This window comes from Pelobates fuscus, chromosome 5, assembly GCF_036172605.1.
Source record: "Pelobates fuscus isolate aPelFus1 chromosome 5, aPelFus1.pri, whole genome shotgun sequence".
Taxonomy (NCBI): Eukaryota; Metazoa; Chordata; class Amphibia; order Anura; family Pelobatidae; genus Pelobates; species Pelobates fuscus.
The window spans coordinates 168,601,795-168,629,785 of record NC_086321.1 but is presented as its reverse complement, the minus strand read 5'-3'; the positions used below and the strand labels follow the sequence as shown (position 1 = coordinate 168,629,785).

The window sequence follows — 27,991 nt, the reverse complement described above, 5'->3', positions numbered from 1 at the left end:
GTGCCAACTCCCACTACCCTTAACCCTGCAACTGTAATTATTGCAGTTTTTATAACTAGACCGCCACTAGAGGGCACTTCCTGGTTTCTAGCACAGGTTTTCTGTGCTATAGCGTCGCTGGACGTCCTCACGCTGTGTGAGGACCTCCAGCGTCGCTAAAATCCCCATAGGAAAGCATTGAAAGCATTTTCAATGCTTTCCTGTGGGGAGGTCTAATGCGCGTGCGCGCGGCATTGGCACGCATGCGCTTTAGGTCTCCCCCGCCGGTGGGCGTGATCAATCTTCCCCGCCGGATGACATGGGGACGGGGAGGAGCGTGGGCGGACCAAGAAGCAGCACCGAGGGACATAGTCGCTGCCTCTGGCAAGTCACTGAAGGGGTTTTCACCCCTTCAGTAACCGGGGATGGGAGGTGGGAGGGAGAGGGGACCTGCAGTGCCAGGAAAACGGACGGTTTTCCTGGCACTGGAGAGTCCCTTTAATTTGACTATTCACAGCAGGGATTGTACCACTGCAAGCTGAAACATCTAATCTTGCAAGAAGCTCCACATGTGAGTGGCCACTTACACTGTTGGAATTCCTTTGTATTTGTGTTCTTCTGTTTCATATCATATTGAGGATCTCCATAATTATGACTATTTATCAGAAGTATAGTATCTGAGAGGATCTTCATGTTGCCCTGTCTGTTATTTCTTTGATTTTTTTTTTTTGTGAGTATTAAGGGATTTCCCACATAAATGTTTTTCCCCTTTCTTCTACGAAACAGATGCTTAACCCTTAATCCATTTCTTACCTTTATCCCATGTTTGTTTGATCTAGTCACCTTGATACAGACCAGAGGAACTGCACCCATAACACCACCAAGCCCCCCCCCCCCCCCAATGCTTAGTCACCGTAATCATAAACCAACTCCTTTAAACCCTATAATACTCTCAGAAGCCCCATTAGTTCAATGCAGTTCCAGAGGGCACAATAGTGTTGGCAATACAGATGTGTACACTATACAATACTTTTAGTGCACCATGGCACAAAGCTCTCTATATGATTCGACATACATGATAGTGATATAAGCTGCTCTATCGATTTTCACAATCCTATGATTTCATACTAGTTCTTGCAGGACCTCTGCAAAGCTATTAATTCAGAAGAGACCAGTACCCCTTGGGAATGTTTCCAGTACTTGGTGAAATCAGTGTCTAGAAAAGCTCGAGCTGTTCTGGTGGCACAAGCCGTTCCACTTTGTTTTATTGGCCATTACCTCCTCATTTCTACGTCAACATTTCAAAATCAATATAGTCATAGTGGGGAAAATGAGTATTGAAAACCCCTTCCACCTGAAGTCAGTGCGTATTAAATACATTGTTAAACACAGCTCAGAACACACCAAATTAGCCACAAGAATTGCTTTTCACTTTATAAATGAATACAGTATCTATGTATAAAGTGGAATAAATCAGACAAAAAGGTGGTTCTTTGTTGAACTCCTTTGCCTTTTCCCACTCAGGATCCCTTGCACTAGTTACAGCACCGTGAATGTGAGATCTGTGTGGGAAAAGCAAGTCTTATGGCTTGTTTGGGGTTTTAAAATTAGTTTTTACCAATGTGTTTAACATTGTATTTACTATAAACAGGTGAAAAAAGGCAAGAACGAGACCTTCAAGCATTATGAAAAAAATTCTGTAGGTATAGCCATATCCTTTCCATCTAGAATAAGTTTTGTTTTATTTTTTGGGGACTCTGGGAAATGTTTCACACTTTTATTCACAGGGTAAATGCAGCTTTGTTAACCAGGGATATGTAATATACCGTATGTATTCTGTGTACATGCCTCAAGATACGTATTGCCTCTTTAATTACAGTGTATTGGAGCTTGTGTTTCTAGGGCCATAGTTCACAGCAACATGTAGGAAATGCAAGATTTTATGGGAAACTATAAACCTCTCAATGTCAGCTGTGCCCTGCACGTAATGGAATATTAAATTATGTTCTCGGCTGTCAACACCTTGCGGATATATAGCCTTTTAAATTCCCCGGGAGTCTCCTAAAAACAAAAACACAAATCTGTGTCTTTTTTTTAGTCGGGTTACTTGTGAGCACTGTCGAAGATGAAATGTGACGAAAACAGAAAAACACTCTCATTACCCATGAGTATGTATTTATAAAACAGAATGACCATCTGACTATAACGCCTAATTACTAAACTCAACTCCTTAATGTGGACGGGGATTCGATTCAGTGCATCATAGAATAATGTACTGTTTGTAGAATAGAGTGCTCTGTGTTGTTACATTACACATTATTTGTACATGTGGCGATCTCCAGTGTAGGCTGTTAAAGGAAACCTAGGCAACATTCTTCCATGCTATACTGAACTAGTTTTCATATCCTCTGACCCAATATTGGTCAGTAGTTCTCCTAGGAGACTCATGTATTGTACGGTTTACTGTGGTACAGTAAGACAAAGGGATTTATTCTTTAAACCATGAATTAAGGAGATATAACAAGATAATTGGAAATTATCAGTGACCACTGACATGGCTTACTGGCTAATACATATTGCTTGTTACTACACAAAGTTGATTACATTTTGACAGCATTATATATCTGATGAGTAATGGCCCTGAATTATTGATCTATATAGAAAATATATTGCTAGAAGCATTTAAAAATATTGATCCAATTTCTCATTTAATCCCAAATTGTGTAACCTTCATCGAATTTGTGTCCTTTTCAGCCATCCTTTGGTCAGCTAATCAATGCTTGCAATTTCTACAAGACTCGTCTGCTTCTCCAAACACTCTGTATCGGCCATCCCTAGCTTCTAACAGCCTCCAGTCCATTACATTTTAATTATATTAAAATATGTAAGCCCCACAGGTGTATACAGAAACATTATTCATAGCTCTCAAACTCTGGTTGCTTGGCAACCTTGAAATAGTGATGATTATGTAGGTTAGGATGCTCCATCTAGCATGCTAATGTTTCATAATAACACACACAGACTACTTTCATTTTCAAATCTATATTTTAAGTATTTTGTGAATGGCATAGATTCCAATTCTGTTGCCTTACATATATTTGGTTGTTAGCTTACCTTCCTTCACTAACAAGTACATCAAACCATTCTTCATTGTTAAAAATTTTCTTTCCAAAGAGAATAATAAAATTATGTTAGTTGCATTAGATGCATATTTTGGGAGATCTAGATTAGGTTATGCAGATTAATGTTTGCCCTGTTGTACATGGGTTTATTTTATTTTAGGTTTTTTTTTACTGTAGTATTGTTTTTATAATGTTGCTCATTTCTTTTCATTTATGCAGCCTTTAGTTTAAGGATCTTACTCCAAAAATGGAAGGATTCATTCAACACATTGTTTCTTGTAATGACCCCTAGATCATGGTCCTTTAGTGGTTAATTATGTGCTAGTGCTAATTCTGAACAATTCTCACAAGTGATTACCTTAGAGCTCATGGCATGATCTCTATGATGGCATGTGCCCTAAATTGACCAACACCCTTCTAAGAGCATGTTCATAATTTGCTTCATCTATGTGCTCTCATGTTGTACACCTCTCTACCTCTCGGTGTTGGGAGGTATGCATATCCGTATAAGGACTGTAACTCTTTTCCATGTATTTTTTCGGTTACTCCACCTCTTCTTGTGTAGTTATGTTTTGCTGATTAGCAATACCAGATAAAGAGCATAGACTGTAAAAGGAGCGGCTGTAAATCTAGTATCTTTTGAATGTGTTCTGACTAACAGCTGTTTTATTTGCAAACACGGTTCCTATATTGTGTGTAGGAAGTGCCTGTTGCCATCTGTACCATCCCTCTGCTTCTCTGCACTAATTATTGGAATACAACTATGGAAACTTCTCCATAAAGTGGCTAATTATTATCACTGACTGCTCACCAGAAACTTTACCTCAGAAAAGCACGAGGAGTGGAATTAAGGGTTGTACATTAAAGGGACAGTATAGGCATCATAACAACTTCATCTAAATTGAGTTTGTATCAAAGTTTATAGTGATTATTCTATTATTTTTTTTGCATACACATTACATTTTAACTGGGTATTTTTCAAACATTTGTGCCACTGTGATCAAAGTCCTCAAGTTATGCAAACTCTTCTGAATAAAACAAAAAATATCTTGCAAACTTACAATGCCATATAAGAGACCTGACTATTTCACTTTTTTTTTTTAGAATTTTGATAGATGAATTTGATGGGCATATTCTGCACTTTTGGGGCCTTGTATTAGTTTGACAGTTAAAATTACCCAATAAATGCATACCATATGTGAAAGTAGTCATCACTGGGTATGTCATATGATAAATATTGAGCCTTATTATTCAGCCATTTTAGCACCAATTTCTTATATAATATAAAATATTATGGTATTATTTTATTTTCAAATTTATTTTACATGCGCATAACAATTTAGCGGTATGTTTGGTAGACTTGATATGTGCTACTGTAATTAAGTGTATCTGAGTACAGAATGACCCCCTTCTTGTACCTTTGTCAAGTGTTTTGTTAAAATATAGAGCTTTATTTTTTTAACATAAGCGTTGTATTTATTTCTACTTGGTTTTTAACTCTCATGTGTCCCACTGTAATAAAATATCCAACCTATATTCTGTAACATCTCCTGAGTGCAAAGATACCCTGTGTGTATACCTTTGCAAAGTAACAATCTTAGACAGTCTAAATCCTTAAACCAAATCTAACACTAATCTAATAAACCTCCCCTTAATCCTAACCCATACATTTTATACCAAACCCGAATTATAACATAGAAAAATAGAATGTGATGGCAGATAAGAACCATTCGACCTATCTAGTCTGCCCAATTTTCAAAATACTTTCATTAGTCCCTGGCCTTATCTTATAGTTAGGATAGCCTTATGCTTAAACTCCCTCACTGTGTTAACCTCTTCCACTTCAGCTGGAAGGGTATTCCATGCATCCACTACCCTCTCAGTAAAGTAAAACTTCCTGATATTATTTTTAAACTTTTGCCCCTTTAATTTAAGACTATGTCCTCTTGTTATTGTAGTTTTTCTTCTTTTAAATATAGTCTCCTCCTTTACTGTGTTGATTCCCTCAGGGCCGTCTATAATATGATTAGGACCATGGGCAATGCATTTTCTTGGGCCCCCTGGGCCCTGCCCCTCCCATCCCTCCCCCCAATTACGCCCAATTCGCAATCACACTGACAGACATACTGGCACATACAGACACAGACATTAAAACATTCACAGATACATACTGACACACAAATATATACTGGCAGACATACTGACACACACACAGACATACATACATACACACACAAACACATACACTGACAGATATACTGACACACACAGACACATACACTGACAGATGTATTGACACACATACACAGGCATACTGACATACACATAGACAGACATACTGGCACATACACACAGACAGACATTAAAACATTCACAGATACATACTGACACACACATACACTGACACAAATATATACTGGCAGACATACTGACACACACACAGACATACATACACATACAGACACATACACTGACAGATATACTGACACACACAGACACATACACTGACAGACGTATTGACACACACAGGCACACTGACACACACACACAGGCATACTGACATACATAGACAGACATACACACACACACACACACACTGACAGACGTATTGACACACACACACACACACTGACAGACTTATTGACACACACACACAGACATGCTGACACACACAAACAGGCAACCTGACACACACACACAGGCATACTGACATACATAGACAGACATACTGAAACACACAGGCCTACTGACATACACACACACATACACTGACAGACGTATTGACACACACACACAGACATGCTGACACAGGCACACTGACACACACACACAGGCATACTGACATACACAGACAGACATACTGACACACACAGGCATAATTACACACAAGCATACATTTAGCCACCCTCCAGGTTCTTACCTTTTTCTGGAGGGTGGTTTCCCTGGTCCAGTGGCAGGGTGAGGCAGATGGGAGTTCTCCTCTGGAACTCCCCTCTTCCTGCCATTCTCCTCCCGCACGGCTGTGATTTCCGTCGGGAGGTCACTTCCTCCCAGCCGGTACAGGAAGGGGCCCGGTCGCGCTGTTTAAATGTCACAGCGCCCGACCGGGCCCCTGCTCACACATGCTCCCTGGGTGGCCCTTAGTGCATGGGCCACCTGGGGGGCCTCCTTAGTGTGCGGGCCGGTGCGTCTCTGTGCAGCCACACCGCCCGGTCCATGGGGGCAGCGCAAATCGCGGGGCCCACGGAGCAGCTGCTCTGGGCCCCCCAGGAGCAACTGGGCCTGGGGCAGCTGCCCCGTTTGCCCCGCGTTAAAGACAGCCTTGGATTCCCTTTATGTAGTTAAATGTTTCTATCATAACCCCCCTGTCTCATCTTTCCTCCAAGCTATACATGTTAAATTCCTTTAACCTTTCCTGGTAAGTTTTATCCTTCAATCCATGAACCAGTTTAGTAGCCCTTCTCTGAACTCTCTCTAAAGTATCAATATCCTTCTGGAGATCCGGTCTCCAGTACTGCGTACAATACTCCAATAACCTTAATCCTAATCTAAATCCTAACCCTATAAATAGTGTTTGAAGGATTTCCTCTACTGGCCCTAATCATAATCCAAACCCTAATCTAAAACCTAATCCCAATGCTAAAATAACATTTTAACCCATTTTAAATATAAACCTAATACTAAATCTAATATTTATTCTAAATTTAAATCTTATTCCATTATCTTAATACCCAATTTAATCATAATACCAAGGGTTTTCCTCTGCTAATATGATTGGTATTGATATTAGAAAAGGGAAATCTAAGATAAAATAGAGTGGTGTGTTGTTGCCATCTACTGGCTATTTTCAGTATGACAGCTCCTATCTATTTCATTGATTATAATCAGGGGCGTCGCTACGGCGGGGAGGGGGGGCAGAGGGGGCCCAGACCCCCCCCCCCCCCTACATCATGCATTGCTCCCCCTCGTGCCCCCCTAATTGAAATTGAAGCGGGAGCACTGAGTCTCCCTTCACAAGCTGCAGCAGCAGGGCTATCAGTTCCACCACTTATTCCCACTTGCCTGTTGGGCCCTCCGGACCAGCGGTAGTGCACAGGGGTGGGTGGTCCTTCCGGGCCCCTACCTCCATCTTTCTTTGAAGAATGGAATCCTAGATGGAAGTTCATACTTGGCCAGAGTGGGCAATGTGCTGGGAGGAACTTCCTGCTGGGTCACAGAGCGCAGCGCAGAGGAGAAACCGGAAGAAGCTCAGCTGCACTGAGTGTGGGGGGGAATGAGGCATCCAGGCAGCTGCTGGTAAGTGTGTGTGTGCGTGTGTGTGTGTGTGTGGCTCAGTCTGTGTGTGTGGGGGGGGGAGAAGGGGGGTTTAGTGTGTGTGTGTACAGGTCAGTTTGTGTGGGGGTGAGAGGGTTCAGTCTGTGTGTGGAAGGGGGACTCAGTCTGTTTGGGGATCTGTCTGTGTGTGTGTATGGGTCAGTCTGTGTGTGTGTATGGGTCAGTTTGTGTGTGTGTGTGGGGGGGCTCAGTTTGTGTGTTTTCATGGGTCAGTCTGTGTGTTTCTGGGGAATAAGACTGTGAGTGTGTGTGTTAGAGAATGGGTCAGTCTGTGGGGGGCAGGGGGGGAAGAGGGGAGGTAGTCTGTGTATGTGTGTGTGTGGGGGGGGGGGTCAGTCTGTGTAAGTGCTTGAGTTCCAAGAGAGATACCTCTCATCTCGTGACCTCTCCTGTACCCGATGAATAGGCAGCCTCACAATAACCATGGATCTGATTGAGCCACCCCCTCCCTGCAAGGTAAGATCAGGGAAAGGGGAATATATAACAATTAAAGTAAAAAATATAAAGCCCTTTCCTATCCCACTCTCTACACCTCACTGAACACAGTATACCATCACAGACCGTGAAACCCCCCCCCCCCCCCACATACAGTATACTTCCACTCACACAGAGTACACCTTTGCATACACACACAGTGCACCCCTCACACACTTCATCCCACACATCATCTCTTCACCCACATACACACGTCATACCCACATGCATTCATACACACACACACACACACACACACACACACATACATACATGCATACATACATACATACATACATACATACATACATACATACATGCATGCATACATACATACATACATACATACATACTTCACCCCATTACACACCGAATCTCATATATATGACACACACACACACACATAAAGACACACACATACCTCTGGGAGAGCGGGGTGGATCTTTCCCTGGCGTCCACGTTTTATAACTGCCTATCCTAATTTTGTTCCTGGCCCCTCATGTGCCCTAAATATGAATCCTGGAGACGCCACTGAATGTAATATAGCCAATGCATTAAAATCGGTGCTGTGCAACTGACTAAGCCCAGCACTAATCATTAGATCCAGTGAGAGAATCACTGTGGGTGAGCTTGATTGCTCCGTTGCAGTGTTCTCTCTGGACTTAAAGGGATATATGCAGTGCTTTTAGCACTGCATGCAGCTCTTCAAAAAGTGGGGCCAGCTGACAGTAGGGATATAAACCTACTCACACCAAATCTGCAGGATGTATCATTACGCCCTAAAGGCATTAAAGCCCGTTATAGTTGGGACGTAATGACATGTCCTAACTTCCTTAGGGGGTTAAGTAGCCTATGGGTTTTTGACTCTGAGTCATGAAGATAAATAGAAATTGTTGAAAAGCTAGCTTCCAGTGGTATATTGATATGTCACATTTGATTCTGGTTATTTACGTCTTAAATATTTTTTTCCTTTATAAAGGATAAAAATATTTTGTAGTGCTGCTTTCGTAGCTTGGTAACAGTCTGTTTATATATCAGCTGCACATGATGATGGAAACTGTATAATCCATTCAGTGATATGTGGCTCCCAAGAACTAGTGTTCTCTTTCAAATCTTTTGTACCTCAAAATCTACAATAAAGAGTAAAACCAGTTTGTCCAGCCTGACAGCCCCTTTTGAATGTATTTATTTATTTTTTTCAAGTTGTAATCCCATTGTATTTCTATGTAAAATGTAGCTTCACCCACTGCACTGATGAAGCTATGTTGAAAATCGATCCTGCACATTTAATATGTTGCACAAGTTGCACAGTTGTACAAGTGTGGTTTTTAGATTCACTTTGTCGCCCACAAGACGGTGGGGGGCGGGAGGGGGGGGGAGAAGGGGCTTTTATTTTGCTGCGTCACACACAGTAATATGCCTCCTATGACCCTCCCATGCACTAAACATGTTACTTTCAAATGTAACTCATTTTTTATTTTTTAATATTTTTGTAATTTTTTTTTTTTTTTTGGTATGCAATTGAAACTACAATATAACGCAAGATAATTACTTCCATTAACGTCGCTTTTGGCGGATATTCTGTTTGCTGAACATTTTTTAAATAAAGAAGAGAACGCTTATGAGAGCTCTATAACTGGGTAATGCAATTGCAGAGAAATCTAATTTGTTTTTCAATATAGCGGTAAAGATAGAAAATCCTTTTAACCCCGACCAGGACAGATGAAATATCACGATAAGACATATGCTGTCATGGAAGAGTCACGTCCTTTGAGGCCAACAAATGGTGCTTTTACGCTTAGTCTGTTAGCCTCATCATCTTTCACCCTCAAATCAAGCTTTCTTTCTCCTCTAACACCCATCTCCTCATTCACCCTTTTTTTTTCTTCTTCCCCTTTCTCATCCTTTTAATCTTCCACCTCTGTCTGCTCTCTGTTCTCTTTTTACTTAATCTCAAATAATGTGGTTCATCATTCTATTCGAATAAAACTTGATTTCCAAAAAAGAAAATCATGTATGCACTTTGCAACATAGCAGGGGTAGGCAACCTTTTAGTAGTACTGTGCCAAAACAAGATCTTAAAGTCCCTTGGTGTGCCCATCCTATTTTTTTTTTTTTTTAATCTGAGGTGTGCATGTTGCTGTATTCTTTATGGATTCTGCAGTTGCTTTGTAGTGTTGTATTTGTGTGTATGTGGGCTGTTATATTGTATATGTTCATGAGTAGCTTGTGGTTTTCATTGATACCTACGAATGTGGACTGTGTATGGCGGCTGCTTGTGGAATTGTGTGTGTGTGTGTGTGTGTGTGTGTGTGTGCATGATATGTCACGTAGTATATATAAACAAATTAGGTGAGAGCAAGAACAGTGGTACATACACCAGATATGTATAATAAAAACATGCGATATTACCATATATCTGGATGACCTAAACTAATAAGATACAAGACATAGTATAGCCTGTCCGTAAGTAAAGGGAGCAAATTGCTCACGTCCTAAGGGCTGTAGGACAGGAAAAGGACTCAATTGATATGTCACGTAGTGTATTTGATGGTGTGCGTATGTGTGGAGCTGCTTGTGGAGTTTGTGTATGTGGATTGTTAGTGGTGTTTTGTTTGTGGGGACTGTGTGTGTGTTTGTGTGTGGACTATTTGTATGAGTGGGAGGCTTCTTCTGCTGCTCTGTGGATATCTTTTTTTAATTCTTTATTTTGATTGTGCACAGAATGAACAAACAGCCGGCGTGCGCCACAACAGCGACATCCGGTAGAATAGGTGAACATTGGTATTACATGTCATGGCATTCGATATACAGGCACATTTTTATAATATTAATATGATCTGTAGTACAGTAGTTTTAGTTTAGGTTCACGTTTGGTGTTGAATATGTTAGCATAATGCACATGTCATGGAGAAATAGGTAGAGGAGAGACATAGGAGGAGAGCATGGCTTGTGCAGAGAACGTACATATAAGATAATTCTGATATGCTCCTGCTAGGCTGATTGACGTGGTGGTGTTACATTTCGCTTGTCTACCGGTGTATATATACACACACACACACACCATACCTTAGGTAAATTCTGCCTCAGTTAGTCTGCTACATTATAGCACTTGTGAGTTACAGAGATCGTTGACAGCCTATGGTATTCATTCATATAACTCCTTTCTCTGTTTCCGGTCAAAAAATGTATTTATGCAAGATCTGATTTTGCATGCATATCTTTGGAGGTCATGTAGTCTGCAACTATAAAGATATACCAATACATGAAAATAGTGAAGATTGTAAGTCAGGATGTAGAATTAGATTATCTACACAAGCATGAACCTGTTTCAGTATTTAAATATTGTTATGTTGGGCTGCATAACGGAATATCGCCATCTACACTAAATTCTGATGCTCACAGTCAGCTATATTTTCAGCCTCTAATAAAATATAAGCATGTTGGAAGACATTCACTGTGCACCTTTATTTTTGCGCTAAAGGTGTTCAGAGTTGGGCATTTTTTCTTTGGCACAGAACATCTACAAAATGTGCAACCACAATTTCCATGTGTATTTTTTGTGGATTTCTAAAGCAAATAGAGCAGATTGTTCAGGAAAATCATAGATGCCCACCAGTAGCAATAATGATGCAAAAGTTGAGTAAAGTCCGACACAATGCATAGTCACATGTTAACATCAGTGTAGCCTTCCTCTTGACTGCAAAAAATTAAAAACCTGTGCCCAGCAAGGTTGCTTCAACCAACATGTCTCACTATGTATACAGAGAAACACTGTAGCTGCGGTGATAAAAACAGACACAGTTTGGGAGCAAAATTCATGGGCAAAAACCTCCATGGATTTTGCACAGAAATGTTGCAGACTTTGCACCAAAATGCTCACTCAAGAGCCCAAGCTCTAAATAATGTGTAGCATCTGTGAGGACTTTGCTAACAACTGTAAACTGCGTATGAAGTGTAAGTCACGACTACACAGACTTACAATAAGAACACGGGATTGCAAGTTTTCTGCTCTTTTAAATTGAATTGAACATTTTCTGATGGTAAATGTACTCCTCTTAATTGGATTATCAATCAGAATATCATCATAAAGGTGTATCACAGTTGGCTATTTTAATCTTCTTTTATTTTAGGTGGACAAGAGTTTTGTACATGATCTCTTCTTTTCCTAAACTTAGCGCTTTGATAATTTGTAAACAGTTTAGCGGTTTTAGAATAAAATACAGATGTATTAGTATGATAATTGTAAATGATTGTAAAACACAATGGGATATATTCACTAGGATAATTGTAGTGATTTGAAAACCAGAGTTCAAAATGAAGGCTAAAATAACCAAGCCATTATTATTATACCGGAGTTAGAGAACTTTTCGAAACAGTTTTAGCCTTCAGTTTGAAATTTGATATTCAAATCCCTTCTGTTTGATTCCTGTAATTTGCCGGCAGGTTTTCCTTAAAATTCCAGTTTTCAGCCATTCATATCATTGCGTAGAAGTCTGGTATAATGATGTGTGATGCATAGTTGCACAATCCTTGTACAAATATTATCTAATCAGCATGGCCTTCTTGTACGTAAAGCTGTGTACTCATCCTGGTTGTTTCTCCTGTTATTTTTAGGACCAAGTGAAGCAGTGTTTCTCCAGAAGCTCTACAACCAACAAAGACACAGACTCCCTTGTCGCTGAGCCTGACAGACGCTATGGTACATGGGGCCAGGAGCAGCAACAGGGTGAAGATAGGTAAGGCTTTCCATGTGCTGATTGATGGAACGTATTGACCTGGTATTAACCAAACCTATATCTAGCAGTATCTGTGTTCCTGGATGTTGGAACCGTGTTTGACGCAAAACTACTAGGTAACTTAATTCGTTCTATCTATCCATGCTACCCCATCCATCTAAGGCATCTTGTGCTTATACCTTTAAGAGTTATTTTCTTACTAATGAAATTATGCTTAGTGGTGGGCTTTGAGTTATAGTTTATTAGCATGTTTTTTTTTAGAACCCTTAAATTGCAATATTTTCCCATAATACGTGCTTCACCATAGTATATAGTTGTATTATTTTTGATTTTTTTTCCCCATTAAATGTTTTGGGGTAGATGTAGTGTGTTTTATTCTAAAAAAAACAAAAAACAAACAAACATTGTATCGACAATGTATCAATATGACACTGTAGGCATAATCCTAATCAGTAAAACATGTTAATAAGATATCACATCAAAAAACAGTAGGTTGTTGTGTATATGTCAACTATACAGACAACATAAATGGTTTTTCGACTAAATCTCCTGGCAGGGCCGCATTGCGGTCGTAAAAATGAACATCCTGCCCCGCCTTCTCTATTGCTTCAGCACCATCCCATGGCACCTGCCCCCGGACTTCTTCACCAAACTCAAAACGGCAGTAACGAAATACGTCTGGAGAGAGGGGAGACCGCGGCTCCGACATGACAGATTATGCCTGCCCAAACCATGGGGGGGCCTCGCTTTACCGGACTTTCGGAAGTACTTCCAAGCAACAGTGCTCCAGAGGATTCAAGAATGGCACACGGCACCCGCCACCAAGCTGTGGGTGGGCTTAGATAGAGAAGGCACAAACAAAGCACTCCATGCGTACATCTGGCACCGCTCGACAGGGGTCACACACACTCTTGATGCAGACTCCCCCGTCACGCAGACGCTGAAGACCTGGTCCGACATATGACAGTAAGCACACCCAGTTGAAGTGCCGACTTGACACAATCGCCCAACACGGGGTGCACTCGCGCGACACAGTACAGATACCCACGGTTGCTGAGGCCTAGCTGACTGCACCAAACACGGCCAGATAGGATGCTGGACAGTTGCAAGGACTTACTGCACCGTGAAACATCCCCCGTGCTGACACCGCCTCGCATATGGGAACCAGAAGAGGTCCCAGCTCTGGACAGCAGACATCCAGTGTTAGACCTAGGTAACCACACAGAGTGGGAGATGATAGAGATAAGGCAGACGGATGGGGGAGACCAAGACCCGATTCTAGACTACAGCGCCCTGTAAGACTGACTCGCACTACACCCACCCCACGCTAGCAGACACTAACTCGGGACCAGCCCCACTATCAGACGTCCAATAGGAGAAAGCACGTAAGACTTGTGTCCGTCAAGGCTGTAGATTACAGTCCTTACGGCTGTGGCCTTGGGGTAAACACTAATGCGGGACGCAAGCTGTGCGCATGTCATCATAGTTAAGGTTGCAGACTGAGACCTGCTAGTCTCGCCACAAGTCCACGCATTACTACCTGATACTGTACGGACTGCCCTTCAATGTACTATTTGCAAGATAATACATGCTCTGTTGTGACCTGCGTGTCACCGATATATGACTGATCGAACGTCACTTGCTACTGTAACTGTTATGGTTTCATTCTGGCGGGACCTGCGCGTCCCAATTACCGCATACTTATAACTCTTTGGCGAACTGAACAATTGCACAACTTAATAAAAGCGTATTTACAAAAAAAATAAAACTATACAGACAACGTGACATGCTAGCTGTTTGTCTATGTATTTATCTGTCTATCGCTCAAAATTTAGCTCTGGGGAGTGTGCCTCCAGGCTCGCAGTGGAAGTAAATTCGAAGGCCTAGCCTTCAATGTAGGACTTAAAATTTAAAGCTACCAATTCTTTCTGTCTGTCTGTCTGTCTGTCTGTCATAGTTCATCAATTGGGAAGAAATGTTCCCCTCTGATACCTGCAATGCAGACATTGCTGTGGACACTGTAACATTTCTGTTCTGCAAGCATGCTTTGTGCCACACATATTTTATTGTTCTTCACTGCTGACTCCTATTTCTGAAAAAGCTGAGTATTCCCTATTTAATGTTGGACTGTAACTATCAAATCTAAAATAGAACAGGCTTCAACTTCTAACTTCATTGTAAGCTCTAAGAAAGAATGAGATCTTCAGATTTTATAACGAACAATGACCATTTCCAGTTTCCGTTTCTATCTTTTAATTAGGAAGACAGGGTGTTAAAGCCTCCTGTGACCAGCACTGGTGATGAGGTTGTGCCCAACAAAAAAGTGCATATTGTGGTGCAGAACTAGTACCGTATATAAGATTGGTATTTAGTTTTAAATTTCCCCTTAATATCTCTGCTTTTCTTTAAGGTCTGTACTATGGCAAGTGAGTGCAGTTTTAATTTGAGGTCCACAAAGGTTTTTAACTAGACTACCTAGGAACCAGAGATATCGTCGCTGAAGCTTTTGGCGGACTGTGATTACCATAATCATTAATTAACCGTGGATTATAAGAATGTTGGTGCAACAGCTGATCTGTATTGGATGTGGATTAGGTGGGGTCTCACATGGATGATATCGACAGCTGAAACCATTTGTATGTGTATAATGAAAAATGAATATAAGCTATATGTGTGTTAGTAATGATTTTAATTACCTCTCAAACACATCAAAGTCATTTTAGCTCTGTAAAGATAGTGGCAAATCCCCCCAAAAGTATATTGAAACCTTTTATATATATATATATATATATATATATAGTGAGACCGCTGTTAACTACTTTAAAGTGTTTATGGTGTGTAGATCCTGTCACTGCAGCCTTTTTTTTTTTAAATAATGTTTAGCAGTTCGCTGACCCTCTCAGGCAATGGGAGCAGTCCTGCTTGGTTCTGTAGACCTAATTGAATTCACCTGCAACGAGTCGCAAGTTGTCAAACTGTACTAAAGCGACTTGACTATTGTGGGACTGACACCATAGCACTACAGGCGTCTGTAGTGGTTATGGTGCTTGAGTGTTCCTTTAACTTTATTCATATTAATTTAGCATACCTTCTGAGTCCACTTCTTTCACGGGAGCAGTTCACACTTAAATTAGACAATAATTTTCCTTTTCTAATTTCAAAGATCTGAATGTTGTTGAAAACAGCACATGGAAGCTTGTTTTGTCTCTGCCTAGATCTTAATGTCATGCTTATTTTGATAGCTAAGTGACTGGCTCTGTACATAGGAGTACAAGAATAGGACTGTGACAACATTGCAGCAAGGAATAAACAGCAGCTGACGTGCAGATTCATACACTTAACAGCTAAACCCAAATATTTACAGACCCAGAAAGGAGGCCCCTTTGTGCAGTGATATCTACTTCCCTAGTAGGATATAAATGGAATGAGTCTGTTTCACAATAGAATGGCTTATCTCATCTTACTTGTTTAAATACTCGGTCACAGAGTGAATTCCTGTTTTCCGTCACCTACTCCTAGGAATAACATATGTGCTCATAGTCTCTAAATCCTGGAGGGAGAACTGTTAAAAACCTTGTCATCCCAGCAATAAATTAATTCCTGTATTCACACTGTGATTTGTAAAATTCCTTTATTTGCATGACATTATTTTGCATTGGACACTTCCGTTTTAACATAATGTTTATAATTCAATACTTTTTTTCTGTTCTGAAAAGCTTGCTTTCTCTAGAGTCGTATACATGATCATGTGAACTGCAACAGCTATTTGTTATTATTACAAATAAACTACAAATTGTACTGCGAGGTAGTTTTTTTAAAATAAATTCTTTATTTGTGAAAGTTTTTCTTTTCATTCAAAATTAGAGGGGGTGGGGGCACAGAATGAAAGACACACGGGTATCATTGTATACAGCTTTCACAAATGTTGGCAATTTTTATACATCGGTCCATAAGAATCCGCATCATATTAGGTTCATTGCAGTACGTAGCACAGGATTTGGTGGTTGTGACATTTATGAGGGTGTTACAGTAGTCTTTAGTACCTTAGGGTGTACTTGGTATGATGTCGCTGTGGGGTGGGAGAAGGGGACTTGTCTTGCCCTGTTTCCCCCTGGTGTTCCATATTGTGCAAGCCCAGGGGGGTGACCGGGTCTCCTCTCCTACCTACATTGCTTATAAGATGTTTGCTGGGCTCTCGTCCATGTCATGGAGGTATTTGCCTCTTTGAGGTAGGTTTGGGTGTGTTGTGTGCAACCAGCTGAATGGTGGTGGTGGACTGTGTAGTTGTCAGGGAGGGGGAATTCGAAAAGCCAGGGATCCCATATTTTGTTATAAAAAATTTGGTGGTGTTGTGGCTAAGCGCAGAGAGGCTATCCATTTTCCTAGCCTTGTTTACCTTTTGTTTTACTGTTTCCACGGAAGGGACTTCTGGGCTACCCCATTTCTCCTAGTGGCCAGTGCGATTTTCGAGATGAGTTTGTTTTGGGCTCTTGGTGTGTCACTGTGGGGTTTGGACAGCAGCCATATCAATGAGTCCATTGGGACATCAACATGTAGGATTTTTGAAGTTAATTGTGCTACTGTGCGCCACAGTGGTGTAAATCTGTCACACTCCCACCATAGGTGAATATAGGTGCCTTTCTCCCCACAGCCCTTCCAACAGCGGTCTGAGTCTGTCCTGTCCATTTGTTTGTTTTAGCAGAAGCAGGGAGAGATACCATTGCAGTAGCGTTTTGTCCTGTTCTTTATGATTCACACATATTGAGATCGAGGTGGTGACTTCCCAAATATCGATCCAATATTTAGGTTCCCCAATAGGACCTAAGTCCCTCTCCCAAGCCGACTTATATGCCAGCGACCCGTCTCCTGTGTGTTGGGTGATGAGGGTGTTGATTGTTGATATTTTTCCTTTCTGAAAAGGACTCTGGAGATGAGCTTTCTCAAAGGGTGTCGGGGGGGGGGGGAGGGGGGGTTGTGCTCGTTTGTTTATTGGCAGGTGGGGGTACAGCGAGGTAGTTTAACGAGTTAATTTTGATGTTTATGTTTGAAATGGAGAAATACCATGATATATATATAAATTAGCCATGCAAATAAATCTTACTACTGTAAATAAAATACAGTTCTCTCCTGCGTCAGAGAGCTCAGTTGATATGTATACCACTTATAGTATGTGTTCAAACTCCAAGGCTACAGATTTGACTCATGATATGGTGAACTCACCCTTGTGAGAGATGTATGTATGTATGTATGTATGTATGTATGTATGTATGTATGTGTGTGTGTGTGTATATATATATATATATATATATATATATATATATATATATATATATATAGATAGATATATATATAGATAGATATATATATAGATATAGATATATAGATATAGATATAGATAGATAGATATAGAGAGAGAGAGATATAATATAATGTATATGGAATTTAACAGTTCTTATATTTATATAGCATTCTTATCTAGAGAACTTAAACATAAAATATACCTATTACTCACATGGCAGGGTTAGACACGGAGAGATATCAAATAAACATACTGACACAAAAAGGCATATAAAACCTTGCTTGTGGACTTTAATCTAACATTTGAAACCCTTTTATACAAAATGTTATGTAAAAAAAAAAAAAAAAAAAAAGAATGTGAGCTTACACGACCTACTTAAAGGAGCACTATAGCCACCCAGACCACTCCTCGCCTCTTAACCCTGCAATGTATTGCATTACAGTTCTTGAGAAACTGCAATGTTTACATTACAGGGTTAAGTTCTCTTCTAGTGGCTATCATATTGATCACCGCATCATGTGACCGGATTTTACAGGGTTAATGCAGCGGAAGCCCATTGGGAAAGCATTGATTCAATGCATTCCCATAGGGAAGTTTGAATGCCTTGTGCATGCGCATTAGGTCCCTTTGTGGAGCATTGGATTGGACCACGCTGGAGGAAAGGAGCCGTGACGTTGTGGGAGGCAGAGCGGTAAGCATTACAGAGGGAGCATTGAAAATGGCATCTTTATTTTATTACATTTATATTGCAAACGAGTTTATATTCATAAATCAGTTTATTTTGCAACACTAGCACATTCTACAGTACATATTGTACGTTATCACAAAGAAAACTATTTTGTATTTGTTTCTTTATGGCAGTCACCTGAGCATTTACGGTCTTTAATCCTGCATATTTTTCCTCTAAGCACCAAATGCACTGACACAGTTTGAACAAACATACACATATAGATTGGAGTGCAATCCCTTTCAGCTTCATAGGAGCCATGTCAGGTTTCAAGTGAACTTTGTATGAACCCTTGCGTTCTCTTCCCAGCTCACTGCACTGCTAAAATAAATCTACTTGGGTCTCGGCCCAAAGCTAGGTGTGTGCATGTGGTATTTGTTTGTAATAAAACAGCACTGTCAGATTTGTTGTTTTCCCAGATGATCGTCAGTCACCCCCCTGATCCCAGTTTTTTTCTTTTTTGTTACATCCACCTCATGTTTTTTTACATACATAGGAAAACGTAGGGAGTACTTTTTTACATTGCATTGTATTTTTTTTTGCCAGTTGGCATTACTGCTCCAAAACAAATCTGCCTTTGGCAGATTTACTTACCTCTGTCCTGGCTGTCCTCTCTCGAGGCCTGTCTCCGGCTTCATGAATAAGAATGGATGATGCTTGCCAATCTGTGCTCCTTGCAAGGATTAAAGTGCATAACCGCAGAAGGGCAAATGTCAGCCAGCAAACATCATAGACATAAGAAAAAGAGACTGGAGGTACCCAGGTATTAAGATATGGGCCAGGGGAAAAATGAAAATAAAAAGTAAAGGCAGGCAGCATACCAGTAGTTTACTTATTAAGTTATAAGAGACAAGAAGGGGAAAACTGTAATGGGGACCGGGGTGGAGGAGAGGAATGCATCATTGCATTAATAATTTATTCAATTTGTCTTCCAGATTTTGATTTGTAATGTTCTGTTCTCATAAGCAGTGTTTAGATGTTGACAGGGCCTTAATGTACATATTGATATAGTTTTTTTTCCCTAGAAATGAGACCTAAATCTAAAAACCTACGTATATTAAATGTGAATGAAATAATATATGTTGCCATTATACTTATTAAATTATAATATCTCTGACAACTTTATGCCAGCACAGAATGCCATGCTTGTTTTGGGGACTCAGTCAAGCTATGCATTTGTTAAACGATTGGCACATTCCACTTTAAGAATAGAATCTGTAAGAAACAGCTTGTTTTGATGGTCGTAAACAATCAGCATTATCAAATAGATTCTGGCACACAACCGATGGCTTCATGCAATCTTTATAGGATATTGAAACGGACAATGTTTTGTCATGTTGTATGTAGACATTCACTGATTTACCTTTTAATGGCCGTTTTTGAGAAGTATAAGATACTATGGTTTTGTATAATTAAATGATAATAAGGAATCCTAAAGTATAACTAACCAATTCTAGCAAACTATATTGGCTCCATTGCAACCCTCAGGAAGGCAGCCTCTGTTAGGGTGTCATAGGATAAGAACAAGCACAGAACTTGTACTGTGTATATTGACCAATATTGATGGCCATAGAATGTTTTATTAAAAAAGACGAAAAATTAGTGTGTGTGTGTGTATATATATATATATATATATATATGTATGTATGTATGTATGTGTCTTGGTGCCGCGTGCTTCTGTCGGTGTGACCGCACTGAAAACCAGCGGTCACGTCGACAGAAATATCAAACACTCTCCTCACCCGTGGTACATCAAGACCCGACCTCCTTCCATCTCGGCTCCCAGGTCGTGTGGCGTTAACAGACACGCCGGCTGCTGCGGTTCCAATTATATTAAAGAATACCCCTTGCCCATATTAGAGATGGCGCTTACGTGCGTACAGCGTCGCGTCATGGACGTGCACACACATTTTAGGGTCAGAGGTCACATATAAGCCAATTACAGCTCTAGGAGGGTTATTTAAACCCAAATTACCTTTTGGTCAGTGCCCTGTTGTGGTTATCAGAGAGAGCGTTCCTGAGCGTTTATTTCTGGTTTTTGACTTTGGCTTAGTTTTGACTTCCCTGTATTCTGGTATCCTTGACATCTGGCTTTTCCCTCTTCGTTGTGTTTCCCTCTGTGTCCCTGACCTCAGCAAGTATTCTGACTATTCTCTGGTACCTTGAGTCCAGCCATTCTAAGGCCTGGTAAGACATTTCCTTTAGTCCTAGGTGTGACACAATTCTGCGTGCTGGATCAACTAGTACCCTGAATACGCAGAATTGTGTCACACCTAGGATATATATATATATATATATATATATATATATATATATATATATATATATATATATATATATATATATATATATATATATATATATATATATATATATGTATATGTGTGTGTATCTATATATTTTAAAAATGCTTTCCTCATTAAAGCATAACATATTGCTGAGTGTGAATCACCACAGACTCCCGGTTAACATAATGATTAGAGGAATAATGGCTTTCCTTCACTCAAACCTATCAAATGTAGTACATGGGTGCCATCTAGTGTTCATTATGCAGGCAAACATTTAGTTTGTGTAAAACCAAACCGGTAATAAACCACATATAGTCACTTCTTAAAATTTAAGTTATCTTAGAAATAACTTAGAATTATATATCCTATATAAAAACAGAAATAGAACACAACATAGTGTAATCTGTCAGGATATATCATGAGTAAAATTTAGAATTCAGAACACTCACAATTTTCTGAGCCCATTAAAGTTGGCTCTGGACTTATGGAGCATATAAATAGATTCCTCTAGCAGTTGGGGTCCCAGGAGGTGCTGAATAGCTGGAAGCAGGAACTCCAAAGAGCGGTAGATGTGCAATTATTTTATGCTTTATCTATGCAATAAATTATATTTTTTACACAACGTTTCAACCCTACACTTGGGTATTCCTCAGGTGCTATTGCAAATTCTATCAGTAAAAACATTCTTAATATACATACACATATTACAATCAATTGATAATGTAGTTTGTGGGATATTATATAGATTTAAAATATAGAATCTTTATACTTCTGACAAAAAAAACATTGTAATGTACGTTAAATATGCTCTATGTTTAGGATAAGTTTCCTTCCTCCAAGTGTTAAAATCCATTGATGTTTGCATTGTGACCTTTATTTACCTGACAATTATTTAAACCAAACTGGATCTTCTCTACCAATCACACGTATACACTATCTCCACTATGGGCAATCTTTTTTTTTTTTTTTTTGTCAATATTTATTTGCAAACAAATGTATATACTGGTTATGGGCAGCTCACTCATAAGCCTCAGCAGGACCAATGGTATCACAAGCAAAGGTTCAGTCAGTAAAACTGTGAAGAGGTTCTCCATCTGTTGCTTGATCAGGATAGACAGAGAGATTAAAATGTATGTAGTACGTTGTGTATTCTACTATCTAAAGTGCTAGAGCTGCTGTAGATTATTCTGTTTGGGATGTGCTTTCCTCTCCTTGCATGTGACTGTGTTTGTATGTATATCTCCTTGTGAGTCTTCCTGGACCAATGTGATAGCTTGTTGAGTGTTGTGGTATAGAGGCAATACGTATGGTGCTGGGTTGCTGATTGGGGACATTTATTACATAAAGAAAAATGTGTTCTATGGAGAGGACTATAACATATATTATAATATGTTACATATCAAACATTTCTTTTTAATAAATATTTTGTTGCTGGTCTTTTTCAAAGATTTTTGAAATCTGAGACAAAACACGTGGACAAGTTTATCTGTTGAAGTGAGGAATATAATATTTTTGTTTGTATTACTTACAATACTTTGTCAAGAAATCCAGTGCATGCTACAAAGCAAGTAGACCAGACTTGAAACCGATGTGTGATGAATGAAACACAAATTCTTCCTTTTTTGCTTGTTTTGCAGCTTTGTACACGATTCTCCGTCCTTTGAGACCATCACCAGCCGGAAGCAGCCACCACACAGCCGCCTGTCCTCCCTGTCACACACAGAGACTGATCAGCATGACTCAATCACTGACGCACATGATGCCAGCCTGGATCGATCCAGCATGGATATGGATTCTACAGATGGCACAGAGAGCACACCTTCTTTTCACGAGGCCAAAGCAGTTGACTTCTCTTTTATTGATGTAAGTTGATGAGTTACATCCAGGCTGGATATATCTGTCTTTGCACAGTAATGACTGATCTTACCGTTGAGCACTCAGTGAATATTTGCATTGGCTCTTCATTTCTTCCTTTTGTAAATCACTTTTATAGTGACATTATACTGATATACTCCTTCTAGTACCATTAAATTAGAGGATGTGTGTTTTATTATCATCGAGTACATCCTAAGTGACTTACTGCGAGTTTGTTCATTTGGCAGGTGTACAGCTGATGTACTCTTTAAGCTAGAGCTAGGAAGCTGTGATAGAATACATTTGATGTCTTATGGCAGCTTACAGCAAGGGGTAATTAAGGAGAGCGGTGATGTTAACAAAGCCTATAAATTGCTACAGTACTAGAGTTTTTCGAATTGCAAAACAACTTAATGCATCAATAGCCCTGACTGGTTAGAGTCACAATTTTTTTGTTACCAAAGTGTCTTGAGGTCGCAACAACCGTGTAGATTTACAGTATTTGTAGGATAGGGACTCAAGATGAGCCAGTCTGTTTGGTTTTATCTGTAATTACAATATGTTTTTGTGAAAGGCCCAATGAACTACCTGGGTATTTGCTAGATGCTAGACTGTATTAGATATAACTTTTAAGAACATACTAGAATTTTCTATTAACTGGGTGTTTTAATGACTCTTGTTGCTGTCTTATTTATGCGTGTATTTGTGTTTTCTTTCAGCAAACTTCGGTTTTAGACTCCACAGCACTAAAGAACAGGGTGCAGCTAAGTCGGAAAAGTCAGCGCAGGGCTCCCAGCCAAACCCAGCGCAAAAGCAGACTCTTTCAGTCAAGTAGCCAGCTTGCAGTGATAGAGGACTCCGACAGTGCCTGGATGTACACAGATTCAACAGGTAGCATCTCTATATGTTTTGTACTGAAGGTCTTTTATCTCTCATGTTGTTCACCTATACCATTTTTGAATAAATCTGTGTGCTTAACTGGGGTTACTTGGAGGATTTGGTATTTTAGATTCCACTGTATACAGTTTTTTCTGCTTGCTTCTAACTTAATTATGTTGCCATTATTTCTTTTTCTTATAGAAGACAAACACGAGAAGAAAGAAGAGAGCGATGAGGAGGAAAAGCCCCAAAGGATCTCTGTTCAATCACAAAGGATGCCAATGTTCCCAGGCATGGATCCCTCTGTCTTAATGGTAATTACATCTGTTCCAATTTGTAAAATTATATTTAGTCTCAAATGAACTTGTGTTGCACAACAGGGAGAGACAGAGCCAGGTTTTCCAGGAGGCACATTACTGCATGAATTGCAGTAAGAGTAGTTTTTTGCTTATTCGTTTCATATTGAAGTATACAATGAAACATTATAAAGGCAGAATCCTTTCATATAGTTGAATGATATGGCTGGTAATAAAGCGTGTTTTTTGTGTGTGTGTCTTTGTTTTTTTTAACAGGCACAGCTCCGGAAAAGGCAAGAACCAGAAAGCAGCAGTGAAACACAACCTCAGCCTTCAAAATCGCCAAAATCCCCCCTCCCACAAGGAACTTTGGGCATAAAACTTTTGCCCACATCTACAGACAAGCAAGACAGGTTAGCTGACTCACAATGGAACATTATAGCAATGATGGGTGTAGAAAGTTTATAGGAGGTCCATGCTGTCCCAACATGTGTGACGGCATACTGTAGATTGTGTACATTCATCATGACTTACACGAGAAACTTGAGTAAAATGCACCTATATGAGTGCCTATAGAGTAGTATTGGACAGATCCATTGTAATACCTGAACTCAAGAATACACTCAAGGTCCTCTGTTTCAACAGTGCACATGTTTGTTATCAAAACTTAGAATTTATTAACTGAACTAGAATTATTTGTGTTTATTGAACAAAAAGCATGTTTACTTTTTGTTACTATTAACAACTATACAACATAATATCATAGATAAGCTTGTTTGGGCAGAGTCTTCTTCACCTCTTCCCTTTCCTATCATTGTAAAGCAATACAGAATATGTTGGCACTATATAAATGGTTATGATAATATATAAATTGTACATACAATTTACCATTTTTATATGTCCCAAAATATTGTGTCGTGGAAAAATGTCTCCTCAAATTCCTGACTTGCTGAATAATATTGAAAGAGTGTTTATAATATGGTCTTCATGGTCTTCCAGCACTGTTCCTTTGCACGCCCATGATAATGCCAGGAGCTGGGTCATGACGTCACTCCGGTCCCAGCACCACTAAACTGTATTTAGGGAACAGTACTGGAAGAGCATGATTACACAAGTGGCTAAGGCTGATGGGAGTCAGTGTTCCCACTTTGACTCGCTCCTCTCCTTCATCCTCCCGCGCGGCTCTCTGTGATTGCTAGGAGAAGTGACCGGGGCAGTCACTTCCTCCCAGCGTCTGACATCATAAAAGGGGCCCAGTCACGCTGTTAAAGCGCCGCAGCGCTGACCGGGCCCCCTGGAAAAGAATTTCCACTAACAGAATGGGCCCCTGTATGCGCAGTTATACCGCACGCTCAGGGGCCGCGTGACTTAGCTGGCGGGCACCTTGGTCGCAGCTGCGAACCCTGCGACCGCGGTAGTTCCGCCACAGTCTCTGTGTCTTTAGTGGTCCTTTAAGTATAAAAATGCTCATGGATATTTTGCAGCAAATCTAGCGTTTTGGATTTTTATCCATCCCTAATTGTGAGGAAGGCAGCACTTTTAGGACATCAGTGAACCTCATTATGGAAGTTTTACTGTCAAATCCCAACTTCAAGCCTTGTTATTCAAAGGATTATGCATACATATGTCAGTCTTCTTACTCTGAGGCTTTTGTGTTACAGAGGGGGAGAAGAATCTCCCCAGTGGTTAAAAGAACTGAAATCAAAGAAGAGACAGAGTCAGTATGAGAATCATACTTAACAGGTAAACATCCATTGTTTGTTACCACAGTTCGTTCCAACGACGTTTCTGTACTTGGGCAGAAGTGGGATAGTGGGCAACACTCGTCCCTCTGCATGCAACCATTAAATATTCATATTCAAAAAAAGTACTACATAAATACAGTATAAAATATGCTTCCCTCCTTCCACCTGTATATCTATTCTTTGCATTAAAGGTTATGCTGATAACATGACATATATGTTGAGAATTAAGTGACAGGAGAGACTTTGCCCAATAGTTTCTTCAAAGCAAGAGTTCACTTTAGTCGCTGTGATTATTTATCTAGCGAGTGTGTCAAGGAATATAGGAATGTAAAATCTCACCTTTCTCCTTTCAGAGTCCAATATGTAGGAGGGTAGTGTGCATTACATTGGAAGGTATTTCCAAGCAGGGTCCACAGTTTTGGTGAAGGTTAGTTAGTTGTAGAAGGGTCAGGGCTAGTTTTTACATCATTCTTGGGTCAGGAGTGATTCCTGACCTGATTTTGTTAAAACCCCATTTCAGATTCCCGGCCCCTCCTTGTCCCCTTAAATACGGTTAGAACTTACCTGTGTTTTGCAGCGCTGCGCGGACCTGCCGTTACTGGCTTAACTCACGCCCCCCCCTCCTTGACTCAGATCATTAGAATGGACTATCTCGGCCAATCCAATGCTTTCCCATAGGAAAGCAGTGGGAGGCTATTGCACTTGAATGGCAAAATCTTCTCATATCCTAGCTATAAGATAAGGCCAGGGACTAATGAAAGTATTTAGAAAAATGGGCAGACTAGATGGTCCAAATGGTTCTTATCTGCCATCACATTCTATGTTAATGCATCTCTATGGGGAAAGTTCAGTGCCTCTATGCCCAGCGTGGAGATGCTGAACGTCTGTGCAGCACTGACTCGGGAAGCACCGCTAGTGGCTGTCTGAGTGAGGGAGCAATGTAAACACTTCTGAAAAGTCAGTGTTGACATGAAAATACCTGCAGGGATAGGGAGTAGACATCAGAACAACTACATTAAGCTATAGTTCTTCAGGTGACTATATTGTCCCTATAAGTGCAAAACCACTGTGATACACCGAATTTGTAAGCTATTCCAAAAACACGCCAAGCACAAAGTTTGCTTGCAGGGGAGGTTCAAAATGTCAGACTGAACAGCATTAAATAAACATATTTGAAAATCATTCTATAACTGTTTTCTTTCAAGCACTAAATTACATTCCTTTATTTCAGATCCAGCATTCAACTAGAAGTGGGCACAGCAGTTTTAACATAAGCCTTAATCCACCATCCCTACAGACATACTCCTGTCTGCTGTTTTGCTTGATCTCACTTGCAATGTGTTCGGTGCCTTCCCATTTTCGCGGAAAAAGCTGCTTACTACTTATACAGATTCAAAAAAAGTTTGTATTTTATTGGAGAAGAGCCTTCCCATTTTTGTGGAAAAAGCTGCTTATTACTTATACAGATCTGAAAAAAGTAGAATTTTATTGGAGAAGAGAAAAAGTCACTTTAGAACTTTGAAGATATAAAAACGATATCTACTTGAAATGGAACACTTTAAAAGCCAAAGGTCACAACACTGATGACCTTTTGACGTGGAAGGACTTTGGACAGTGACCACAGACCTGTAAATGGAATGAATGTGTCATTATGATATGTGTTATGGAAGCTTGAAAGAACAGGGGGAGAAAGTGACCTTTTTTTACTTGTTTCTAAAAAATTTCAATTTCACAAAATGAATATATCTTTTTTTTTTTTTTTTTTTTTTTTTAAGCTTAGAATATTGTAATTCACTATTGCAATGATTCCCCACACCCCATTTCCAGAGTATATAAATATAGATATATATATATATATAAAAGAACAAAATGTTTACTGCCAATAACAACAACAAAAAAAGCTTGACTACTTTTTGTAAGATAATTAAAAAAAAAAATCATTGGTATAATATTGTGAACACATTGTATTTTTGTTTTCCTTATGCATTAAGTATGGGTTCTGTACATCATTGCTTTAAAAGCATGTTTTACATAATTAACCTATTCACCTCTGATTTTTTTATTTATTTTTTAACTCTGGCTTTCACATTTTTTTTCTGGTGAGCAGTGCTTAGAACAATTATTATTTGGCTGGTTATAGATATTGATCTGTAATTTTGCGTATATTTAACCATGCTGATTTGATAAGTTGATTATGTAAAACAATTTAAGAAAGTTGTAATTTCAACCTGCTCTGTATACGTGATTTCATACA

At 39.8% G+C, this 27,991-nt stretch overlaps 1 protein-coding gene across 3 annotated transcripts in view; it reads left to right on the top strand.

Moving 5' to 3' along the window:
- The window catches only part of KIAA1671 (KIAA1671 ortholog), a 177,851-nt gene extending 150,239 nt beyond the window's left edge, over window positions 1-27,612 (top strand). For all 3 annotated transcript variants that reach the window (XM_063454647.1, XM_063454649.1, XM_063454648.1), the window contains 7 exons: window positions 12,528-12,649; window positions 22,601-22,826; window positions 23,537-23,708; window positions 23,898-24,010; window positions 24,269-24,405; window positions 25,654-25,735; window positions 26,969-27,612. In XM_063454647.1, coding sequence (XP_063310717.1) covers window positions 12,528-12,649; window positions 22,601-22,826; window positions 23,537-23,708; window positions 23,898-24,010; window positions 24,269-24,405; window positions 25,654-25,732 — 849 coding nt within the window. In that variant the 3' untranslated portion in view covers window positions 25,733-25,735; window positions 26,969-27,612. The remainder of the gene's footprint in view (window positions 1-12,527; window positions 12,650-22,600; window positions 22,827-23,536; window positions 23,709-23,897; window positions 24,011-24,268; window positions 24,406-25,653; window positions 25,736-26,968) is intronic.
- The last annotated feature ends 379 nt before the right edge of the window (window positions 27,613-27,991 follow it).